The 11,824-nt window shown below is 40.8% G+C and overlaps 2 protein-coding genes across 2 annotated transcripts; both read right to left on the reverse strand.

Annotated features, from left to right (window-relative positions):
* Positions 1 to 1,037: 1,037 nt before the first annotated feature.
* LOC134840031 (uncharacterized) lies at positions 1,038 to 5,792 on the reverse strand. Its single transcript, XM_063855658.1, has one exon. The coding sequence runs from the start codon at positions 5,790 to 5,792 to the stop codon at positions 1,038 to 1,040; it is 4,755 nt and encodes a 1,584-aa protein (XP_063711728.1).
* Positions 5,793 to 7,137: 1,345 nt separating this feature from the next.
* LOC134840701 (uncharacterized) lies at positions 7,138 to 11,172 on the reverse strand. The gene is made up of 2 exons (XM_063856685.1): positions 11,142 to 11,172; positions 7,138 to 11,072 (listed from the first exon to the last, which is right to left on the reverse strand). The coding sequence occupies exon 2, from the start codon at positions 10,903 to 10,905 to the stop codon at positions 7,282 to 7,284; it is 3,624 nt and encodes a 1,207-aa protein (XP_063712755.1). The 5' UTR covers positions 10,906 to 11,072; positions 11,142 to 11,172; the 3' UTR covers positions 7,138 to 7,281.
* Positions 11,173 to 11,824: the final 652 nt, after the last annotated feature.

Raw genomic sequence — 11,824 nt, forward strand, 5'->3', positions numbered from 1 at the left:
CCAAACTTCAAAATCAATCCTATATAATCCTATATAATCGATTGTAATCGATATATAATCCTATATATATGATCCTACATAATCATTGTGATCTTCGTTTTTCCGTCTGTACAATCAATAATTTTCATGCGTTGTTCAATCATGGGACAAACTGAACCGTGGTTGTCTAACAATCCACAAAATTATTCCTCGTCATTGTCGGCTCGTGGCTTATACTAACCGGAACCCATGCGACGTTTTTACTAATTTCAATGCCATAATTATTGAAACAAAGTTGTAACCTAGTTGCTCTCGGCTTATCTAAAAATTATTCTTGCTATTTTATACGGTAACAGATTATGGCATATGGTGGTGGAAGTCGATGACCCGATTGGCGCCGACTTCCAATTGTTAGTAAGGGTAGTTTTAAGGGTTGAGTCAAAGGAGTTCCATGCAGTTGGGCATCAGTTGAGTAAGTACATGAAAGATAATACAATAGTAAATCAGGGATAAAACTAAGGTAAATATAATATCATAAATAGGGATATTATATTACATGGTACGGGGAATACTAAAAGGCGAACGTTAGAAAAAGGGGAACTGTTAATAAGGGGGTTATTCAGAAAAGTTGATATTAATCCCGAGTTTTCGTATAAATTGAAACATTATTTTACCTGAAAGTTTGTCATTTCCTTGTAAGTCATGCTGTTTTTGAAAAGTTAAGAGAAACGAGTGAGTCAGCTTGGCTGTAATGTCAAAAGTCAAGTTGAGAGAAAGGTGACCTTAATTGTTTACAATTAACACCCGCCCACATTTGCAGAGCTTGCAAATAAAGTATTGAATAAAATAGTAAGGATACGGTAAAAATACAAAGATAAGGGAACCAGTAGATAAGGGAACCAGAAATTGTTCTTTTTCATCTTCATCTTGGTTTGTCTATCGTTGAGCTGATTGTCTTAGTTGAATTGACGAGTCGTAGATTTGTTCATCTTTGTCGAGTTGATATGTTGAAGGCTGAGTTGCGTGATTATTTGGTTGGTTAGCTATTTGGAGCTTGGTTACTGCGAAACTGGGAAAACGCGGCTCAATTTGACCACAGGTCGAACTTTGAATCCAGTTGGCGTTTTCAGCTTCACTGAGCGGACTATTCCATCTTGTCCAGGAAAGGTTTCCACCACTTTAGCAAGAGGCCACAGTCCACGAGGTGTAAAATCCTCCAACATCCAGACCATGTCGTCGGGTTGCAAATTGGAAGTCGCAGAAGTCCACTTTGATCGTTTCTGCTGACCTGGTAAGTACTCTCGAAGAAAGCGATTCCAGAAGTGATCTGCGAGTAGTTGGGATGCTTTCCATGATTTTGACAGAGATAAATCCTTGTCCTTGAAGATACCAGGCGGTAAATTTGGAGTTCCACGACCAAGAAGGAAATGGTTGGGAGTGAGAGGCAGATCATCTTTGATGTCGTCAGACACATTGGTTAAAGGTCGTGAATTCATGGTTGATTCAATTTCGGTCGTGAAAGTAGCCAGTGTTTCATAGGAGAGTGTTCTTGATCCGATGACTTTGTACAGGGAAAGTTTAAATATCTGAACTAGTCGTTCCCAAGAACCACCAAAATGAGGGGCCGCAGGAGGGTTGAATTTCCATTCGAGTGATACGTCCAGCTGATTGATGCTTTCCACAAATTCTTTGTTCTTTTCCAAGTTGTCTAGACATTTCTTCAGCTCAGAATTGGAGCCCACAAAACTTGTCCCACAATCAGAAACCATTTTCGATGGTTTTCCTCGCCGGGCAAAAAAGCGTCTGATACAAAGAAGAGTGCTGTCTGTCGATAGTCCTAATGAGATTTCAAGATGCACAGCTCTGATCACTAAGCATGTGAACAGTAAAATATACGCTTGGTATTGTTTTCCTTGAAGGATGATGGGAAAAGGTCCAACGTAGTCCAATCCAGTCGTTGCAAAAGGAAAATGATTTTTTGATGGCAGTCGATCAATTGGAAGATCTGACATCTGAGGGTAGTCGACTTGTTGTTGCATTCTTCTGCAGGGTATACAACTGTGTATGATACTTTTCAGCATGACGCGGCAGCGAAGAATCCAGTAGTTTTCCTGTGCTATGGCAATTGCTTGTTCCTTTCCGCAGTGGGAATGTAGAACATGGATGTTAGCTAACAGCAGGCGAACATTGGGGTTTTCACCAGCGAGAATGATTGGATATCTAGCTGATAGCATGATAGGGGCACGCGTGAGACGTCCACGAGAACGCAGGATACCGAAGTTGTCCACAAACGGTGCTAATGTTCGAAGTCTACTTTTGCCTTCAATTGGTTTTTCTTTTTTGATGTCTGAAATTTCAGAGACAAAATCTGTCCTTTGGGCAGTTTTAATTATGAGAAAGTGCGATTTCGTTAGATGCAAGAGTTGAAGATCGACCTTCGACTGTTTGTTGATCTTCCGTTTGAGATTTTCTGCGAATAAGAAGCAGTATGCAACTGTCCGTATTAGTCTTTTCCAGTTGCTGAAGCGTTTGATGTCAAATATAGGCTCAAATTTAGACTCTAATGAAGTAACGAATACAGGAATGTTCTCAAGCCGAATGTTTTCCTGTGAAGGCCATTGAGAAGAATCGTTCAACAGAAATTCCGGTCCTAGTAGCCACCGACAGCTTGAGGTCATTTCTAAAGCAATGTATCCTCTGGTACCGTCGTCAGCAGGATTTAGCAGAGTTGGAACGTGAAACCACTGTTCAGGTTTAGAAACGTCTAAAATTTTCTGAAGCCGATTAGCGACGAAAATTTTGTGTCGTATTTCAGGTGTTCGCAGCCAATACAAAACAGTAGTACTGTCAGACCAGAAATAAGTTTTTTCAACTTTGAGGTCAATTTCCTCTGAAACAAAGAGCGATAGTTGGGCAGCATATACTGCAGCTTGCAACTCGAGATTGGGAATTGTAACACGTTTCATAGGAGCGACTCTTGTCTTTCCTATTATAAACTTCAAAGATGTGGAGCCGTCGCTGTAGACTATTCTTAGGTAGCAAACAGCAGCGAGAGCGAATTCTGATGCATCACAAAACGTGTGAAGCTGGATTGAAGCAGGGTTTTCTTTATCAAAGAAGTTCCTTTGGAATGAAACAGTTTCGAAATTTTCCATTTCGTCTACCCAAAGTTTGAAATCGGGAAGTTTATCCGTGTCTAATGGAGTATCCCACTTAACACCTTGTGACCAAACAGATTGGAGAACTTTTCGAATCCGAATTGTCAATGGAGCCACTATTCCGAGTGGGTCAAATAAAGAAGCGGTATACTTCAGGAGTTTCCGTTGCGTAGCAATGCCAATACGTAGAATTTTTACAAACTTTTTGTTATCGATGAAGTAGCAGTCAGTGTTGGTATTCCAGTGAACACCGAGAACTCGTTGATGTTTAGGCGTTGGATCATTAGGGCTGACTAAAATATTTGGATCAATTGAATCCAGGAATGGTTTACTGTTTGAGTTCCACTTATTCAAGTTGAACCCACCTCGAGATAAAGATCCTCGTAGTTGTGTCATTTGTTGGAGGGCTTCTTCTACCGTTGACGAAGTGACATACAAATCATCCATGTAGATATTCCGTTGAATGATTTCAGAAGCCAGAGGAAAGTCGTTTTTACTGTCTGATGCACATCGTCGTACTGCGTAGCAAGCCACGCATGGTGAGTCTGTGGCACCGAAAATGTGTCGTGTATATTCGTGAGTTTCTAATTTACCATTTTCTTTCCAAAGGTATCTTAGAAAAGGTCTATCCTTTGGGCTGACTAGCACTTGCATAAACATAGCATCTATGTCAGCAGATATTGCTATTTTATTTTGTCGAAAGCGAATTATGAGACCTGTTAAGTTGCACAAAAGATCGGGCCCTTTGAGCAAACTCGAGTTGAGGGATTTACCCTGAAAAATGCTGGAAGCATTTGAGACTCGTCTAACTTTGTCTGGTTTGTTGACATTTGTCACTGGATGATGCGGCAAATACCAAGATTTGATTGCAGTGTCATGTTTTGCATCTATTTTGGTGACAAAGCCTTTTTCTAAGTCAGTGATGACTGTTGCGCGGTATTTCTCCCTTAAATCAGGTTTACTTTTAAGGCGAAATTCGAGGCTGTTGAGTTGCTTTTCAGCTAGCCAACGGTTATTTGGAAGATCAGTATCCTCTTTCCAAAGAAGGTCAATTTGATAGTGACCATCTACTAAAGTACAAGAGTTTTCGAGAATATCGATTGCTCTTTTATCCGATTTGGAGTGCGAGCGTTTTGAAGAAGCGATGCCTGTGTTTTCTATTTTCATCCAGTTGAGAGCTTTCTGGTATAATTTTTCATCTAAGTTATTGTGTGAATGAACTTGTGTGAAGTTCACCGGAACAGATGGAACGGAATTATATTGCGTTTTGTTCCGACCTGTGCATGTCCATCCCAAAAGGGTTTCGATAGCCCAGGGAACACTCTTGGGGCCATAAACGGTATTTTTGATCTCATGATATTCTGGATTGTTGTTTCCGATGACTAGCGATATGCTATTGTCGTTTAAGTCCGGGTATTTAACATGCTTTAAATGTGGAAAATTGTTGCACATTGCGTTTAGTTGAAAAATATCAACTGGGGCCAAATTATTTTCATCTACCGTGAGTACGTCATCGAGCGTCATTGGAGTCGATGTGCTTTTGTATGGTCTAATTTGTACATCCACAGATGTAACTTGAACTGACTTGGTCTCATGATATCCAGATATGGGAAGTGAGTGCTTCTTGTTGACGTCCAAGCCTAGTTGAGTTGCCACTGAGTCCAGTAGTAGAGTTACGCAGCTACCACTATCTAAGAAAGCGTAGGTACAAAGTGTTTTATCACCATTTGATAATTCGATTGGTACAAAAGCTGATTGACCTGATCTCTGACAAGCTATTGCGCGATTCACTGCAGCTTTACTAGGGTTTTTTCCATAAGTATCAGAAGGATCGTGGAGTAGAGTGTGGTGTTTTTTACCACAATTATCGGTTCGACAGAGCGATTTCGAATTGCAGTCAGTAAACCTATGATTCCCTAGACAGTTAAAGCATAAGTGCATTTTTCGGGCATGCTCTTTTCGTTGCTTAGGGTCTAAAGCTTTGAAGTGCTCGCATTTGTAGAGAGGTCCACAGGTGTCTCCACTAGGACAAGCATTCGAGTTTACATTATTCTGAGCACTAGAGTTTTGTTGATCTCCCTGATGGTTAAAGCGCTGATTTTGATTTCCTACACCATTTGTAGTAAAACCATTGAAACGGGAACCACTAGGGTGTTTAGCGTTTCCAGAAGAATTGTTAAAATTGTTATTGTTTTGGTTTCGGAAACCTGTCGGAGGCATGTCGCGACACGCCTGTGCGTACCGTTGAAACCATTGTGCTAGATGTCTCAAGGAGGGTTGATCGTAGTCTTTGTCGATGACGAAGCGATTCCATTCTAATCTCACAGGGTCGGGAAGCTTTGCCAGAGCAGTGTTCAAGTTTGTTGTAGAACAAATATCGTGAACAAAACCAAGTTGCTCAAAAGTGTCCACTAAAGTTAGGAGAAAAGCAGAAAACTGCATGTATGATTCTGGTTGAGCCAGATTTGGAGGTTTGAAATTTGCAAGACGTTGCAAAAAAGAGTTGACAATTCTATTGGTATTGCCAAAGTTTTCACGAAGACGTTGTAGTGCTAGTTCGTATGTGTCGCCGTTTGCACCATAACCAGCTATCATTAATTTAGCTGGGCCAGTTACCAATGATTGAAGATGGATCATCTTTTCAGTTGGAGACATATTAGAATTATGAATCGATGATACGAATACACCATACCAGTGCAACCAATAGTTGGGATTGCAATTGAAAATTGTAGGCTTCAGTTTTGGCACTGGTCGACTGAATGTAGTAGAAGTGTCGCTTGAATTAGTTGTCAAAGCTCGATTGTTGTTGTTAGGAGGGTTTGCAGCACTAGCTTGTTGTGAGCTGTGGTTAGGAACATCACTAGCAAATGGATTTGAAAATGATTGGTCGCCTTGAAATGGCGCCGAAAGGTTGTCGTCAGAGGCAGCTGTTCTTGCATTGCCATCTGGTTCTCACACATCCACCTTCTTTGTTTCTAGGGTGCTGTGTCAAGGGACTTTGATAACGTTTCTTTTTGTCTAGGGTGCTTTGCGTCGGCATCCGCATCCCAGAACTGAGCGCAGTTTGACTTAAAAGTCACCTCAGGTAGCAGAAAAATCTCAATGGGCCAAACTTCAAAATCAATCCTATATAATCCTATATAATCGATTGTAATCGATATATAATCCTATATATATGATCCTACATAATCATTGTGATCTTCGTTTTTCCGTCTGTACAATCAATAATTTTCATGCGTTGTTCAATCATGGGACAAACTGAACCGTGGTTGTCTAACAATCCACAAAATTATTCCTCGTCATTGTCGGCTCGTGGCTTATACTAACCGGAAGCCATGCGACGTTTTTACTAATTTCAATGCCATAATTATTGAAACAAAGTTGTAACCTAGTTGCTCTCGGCTTATCTAAAAATTATTCTTGCTATTTTATACGGTAACAGATTATGGCATATGGTGGTGGAAGTCGATGACCCGATTGGCGCCGACTTCCAATTGTTAGTAAGGGTAGTTTTAAGGGTTGAGTCAAAGGAGTTCCATGCAGTTGGGCATCAGTTGAGTAAGTACATGAAAGATAATACAATAGTAAATCAGGGATAAAACTAAGGTAAATATAATATCATAAATAGGGATATTATATTACATGGTACGGGGAATACTAAAAGGCGAACGTTAGAAAAAGGGGAACTGTTAATAAGGGGGTTATTCAGAAAAGTTGATATTAATCCCGAGTTTTCGTATAAATTGAAACATTATTTTACCTGAAAGTTTGTCATTTCCTTGTAAGTCATGCTGTTTTTGAAAAGTTAAGAGAAACGAGTGAGTCAGCTTGGCTGTAATGTCAAAAGTCAAGTTGAGAGAAAGGTGACCTTAATTGTTTACAATTAACACCCGCCCACATTTGCAGAGCTTGCAAATAAAGTATTGAATAAAATAGTAAGGATACGGTAAAAATACAAAGATAAGGGAACCAGTAGATAAGGGAACCAGAAATTGTTCTTTTTCATCTTCATCTTGGTTTGTCTATCGTTGAGCTGATTGTCTTAGTTGAATTGACGAGTCGTAGATTTGTTCATCTTTGTCGAGTTGATATGTTGAAGGCTGAGTTGCGTGATTATTTGGTTGGTTAGCTATTTGGAGCTTGGTTACTGCGAAACTGGGAAAACGCGGCTCAATTTGACCACAGGTCGAACTTTGAATCCAGTTGGCGTTTTCAGCTTCACTGAGCGGACTATTCCATCTTGTCCAGGAAAGGTTTCCACCACTTTAGCAAGAGGCCACAGTCCACGAGGTGTAAAATCCTCCAACATCCAGACCATGTCGTCGGGTTGCAAATTGGAAGTCGCAGAAGTCCACTTTGATCGTTTCTGCTGACCTGGTAAGTACTCTCGAAGAAAGCGATTCCAGAAGTGATCTGCGAGTAGTTGGGATGCTTTCCATGATTTTGACAGAGATAAATCCTTGTCCTTGAAGATACCAGGCGGTAAATTTGGAGTTCCACGACCAAGAAGGAAATGGTTGGGAGTGAGAGGCAGATCATCTTTGATGTCGTCAGACACATTGGTTAAAGGTCGTGAATTCATGGTTGATTCAATTTCGGTCGTGAAAGTAGCCAGTGTTTCATAGGAGAGTGTTCTTGATCCGATGACTTTGTACAGGGAAAGTTTAAATATCTGAACTAGTCGTTCCCAAGAACCACCAAAATGAGGGGCCGCAGGAGGGTTGAATTTCCATTCGAGTGATACGTCCAGCTGATTGATGCTTTCCACAAATTCTTTGTTCTTTTCCAAGTTGTCTAGACATTTCTTCAGCTCAGAATTGGAGCCCACAAAACTTGTCCCACAATCAGAAACCATTTTCGATGGTTTTCCTCGCCGGGCAAAAAAGCGTCTGATACAAAGAAGAGTGCTGTCTGTCGATAGTCCTAATGAGATTTCAAGATGCACAGCTCTGATCACTAAGCATGTGAACAGTAAAATATACGCTTGGTATTGTTTTCCTTGAAGGATGATGGGAAAAGGTCCAACGTAGTCCAATCCAGTCGTTGCAAAAGGAAAATGATTTTTTGATGGCAGTCGATCAATTGGAAGATCTGACATCTGAGGGTAGTCGACTTGTTGTTGCATTCTTCTGCAGGGTATACAACTGTGTATGATACTTTTCAGCATGACGCGGCAGCGAAGAATCCAGTAGTTTTCCTGTGCTATGGCAATTGCTTGTTCCTTTCCGCAGTGGGAATGTAGAACATGGATGTTAGCTAACAGCAGGCGAACATTGGGGTTTTCACCAGCGAGAATGATTGGATATCTAGCTGATAGCATGATAGGGGCACGCGTGAGACGTCCACGAGAACGCAGGATACCGAAGTTGTCCACAAACGGTGCTAATGTTCGAAGTCTACTTTTGCCTTCAATTGGTTTTTCTTTTTTGATGTCTGAAATTTCAGAGACAAAATCTGTCCTTTGGGCAGTTTTAATTATGAGAAAGTGCGATTTCGTTAGATGCAAGAGTTGAAGATCGACCTTCGACTGTTTGTTGATCTTCCGTTTGAGATTTTCTGCGAATAAGAAGCAGTATGCAACTGTCCGTATTAGTCTTTTCCAGTTGCTGAAGCGTTTGATGTCAAATATAGGCTCAAATTTAGACTCTAATGAAGTAACGAATACAGGAATGTTCTCAAGCCGAATGTTTTCCTGTGAAGGCCATTGAGAAGAATCGTTCAACAGAAATTCCGGTCCTAGTAGCCACCGACAGCTTGAGGTCATTTCTAAAGCAATGTATCCTCTGGTACCGTCGTCAGCAGGATTTAGCAGAGTTGGAACGTGAAACCACTGTTCAGGTTTAGAAACGTCTAAAATTTTCTGAAGCCGATTAGCGACGAAAATTTTGTGTCGTATTTCAGGTGTTCGCAGCCAATACAAAACAGTAGTACTGTCAGACCAGAAATAAGTTTTTTCAACTTTGAGGTCAATTTCCTCTGAAACAAAGAGCGATAGTTGGGCAGCATATACTGCAGCTTGCAACTCGAGATTGGGAATTGTAACACGTTTCATAGGAGCGACTCTTGTCTTTCCTATTATAAACTTCAAAGATGTGGAGCCGTCGCTGTAGACTATTCTTAGGTAGCAAACAGCAGCGAGAGCGAATTCTGATGCATCACAAAACGTGTGAAGCTGGATTGAAGCAGGGTTTTCTTTATCAAAGAAGTTCCTTTGGAATGAAACAGTTTCGAAATTTTCCATTTCGTCTACCCAAAGTTTGAAATCGGGAAGTTTATCCGTGTCTAATGGAGTATCCCACTTAACACCTTGTGACCAAACAGATTGGAGAACTTTTCGAATCCGAATTGTCAATGGAGCCACTATTCCGAGTGGGTCAAATAAAGAAGCGGTATACTTCAGGAGTTTCCGTTGCGTAGCAATGCCAATACGTAGAATTTTTACAAACTTTTTGTTATCGATGAAGTAGCAGTCAGTGTTGGTATTCCAGTGAACACCGAGAACTCGTTGATGTTTAGGCGTTGGATCATTAGGGCTGACTAAAATATTTGGATCAATTGAATCCAGGAATGGTTTACTGTTTGAGTTCCACTTATTCAAGTTGAACCCACCTCGAGATAAAGATCCTCGTAGTTGTGTCATTTGTTGGAGGGCTTCTTCTACCGTTGACGAAGTGACATACAAATCATCCATGTAGATATTCCGTTGAATGATTTCAGAAGCCAGAGGAAAGTCGTTTTTACTGTCTGATGCACATCGTCGTACTGCGTAGCAAGCCACGCATGGTGAGTCTGTGGCACCGAAAATGTGTCGTGTATATTCGTGAGTTTCTAATTTACCATTTTCTTTCCAAAGGTATCTTAGAAAAGGTCTATCCTTTGGGCTGACTAGCACTTGCATAAACATAGCATCTATGTCAGCAGATATTGCTATTTTATTTTGTCGAAAGCGAATTATGAGACCTGTTAAGTTGCACAAAAGATCGGGCCCTTTGAGCAAACTCGAGTTGAGGGATTTACCCTGAAAAATGCTGGAAGCATTTGAGACTCGTCTAACTTTGTCTGGTTTGTTGACATTTGTCACTGGATGATGCGGCAAATACCAAGATTTGATTGCAGTGTCATGTTTTGCATCTATTTTGGTGACAAAGCCTTTTTCTAAGTCAGTGATGACTGTTGCGCGGTATTTCTCCCTTAAATCAGGTTTACTTTTAAGGCGAAATTCGAGGCTGTTGAGTTGCTTTTCAGCTAGCCAACGGTTATTTGGAAGATCAGTATCCTCTTTCCAAAGAAGGTCAATTTGATAGTGACCATCTACTAAAGTACAAGAGTTTTCGAGAATATCGATTGCTCTTTTATCCGATTTGGAGTGCGAGCGTTTTGAAGAAGCGATGCCTGTGTTTTCTATTTTCATCCAGTTGAGAACTTTCTGGTATAATTTTTCATCTAAGTTATTGTGTGAATGAACTTGTGTGAAGTTCACCGGAACAGATGGAACGGAATTATATTGCGTTTTGTTCCGACCTGTGCATGTCCATCCCAAAAGGGTTTCGATAGCCCAGGGAACATTCTTGGGGCCATAAACGGTATTTTTGATCTCATGATATTCTGGATTGTTGTTTCCGATGACTAGCGATATGCTATTGTCGTTTAAGTCCGGGTATTTAACATGCTTTAAATGTGGAAAATTGTTGCACATTGCGTTTAGTTGAAAAATATCAACTGGGGCCAAATTATTTTCATCTACCGTGAGTACGTCATCGAGCGTCATTGGAGTCGATGTGCTTTTGTATGGTCTAATTTGTACATCCACAGATGTAACTTGAACTGACTTGGTCTCATGATATCCAGATATGGGAAGTGAGTGCTTCTTGTTGACGTCCAAGCCTAGTTGAGTTGCCACTGAGTCCAGTAGTAGAGTTACGCAGCTACCACTATCTAAGAAAGCGTAGGTACAAAGTGTTTTATCACCATTTGATAATTCGATTGGTACAAAAGCTGATTGACCTGATCTCTGACAAGCTATTGCGCGATTCACTGCAGCTTTACTAGGGTTTTTTCCATAAGTATCAGAAGGATCGTGGAGTAGAGTGTGGTGTTTTTTACCACAATTATCGGTTCGACAGAGCGATTTCGAATTTCAGTCAGTAAACCTATGATTCCCTAGACAGTTAAAGCATAAGTGCATTTTTCGGGCATGCTCTTTTCGTTGCTTAGGGTCTAAAGCTTTGAAGTGCTCGCATTTGTAGAGAGGTCCACAGGTGTCTCCACTAGGACAAGCATTCGAGTTTACATTATTCTGAGCACTAGAGTTTTGTTGATCTCCCTGATGGTTAAAGCGCTGATTTTGATTTCCTACACCATTTGTAGTAAAACCATTGAAACGGGAACCACTAGGGTGTTTAGCGTTTCCAGAAGAATTGTTAAAATTGTTATTGTTTTGGTTTCGGAAACCTGTCGGAGGCATGTCGCGACACGCCTGTGCGTACCGTTGAAACCATTGTGCTAGATGTCTCAAGGAGGGTTGATCGTAGTCTTTGTCGATGACGAAGCGATTCCATTCTAATCTCACAGGGTCGGGAAGCTTTGCCAGAGCAGTGTTCAAGTTTGTTGTAGAACAAATATCGTGAACAAAACCAAGTTGCTCAAAAGTGTCCACTAAAGTTAGGAGAAAAGCAGAAAACTGCATG

This window comes from Symsagittifera roscoffensis, chromosome 2, assembly GCF_963678635.1.
Source record: "Symsagittifera roscoffensis chromosome 2, txSymRosc1.1, whole genome shotgun sequence".
Classification (NCBI taxonomy): Eukaryota; Metazoa; Xenacoelomorpha; order Acoela; family Convolutidae; genus Symsagittifera; species Symsagittifera roscoffensis.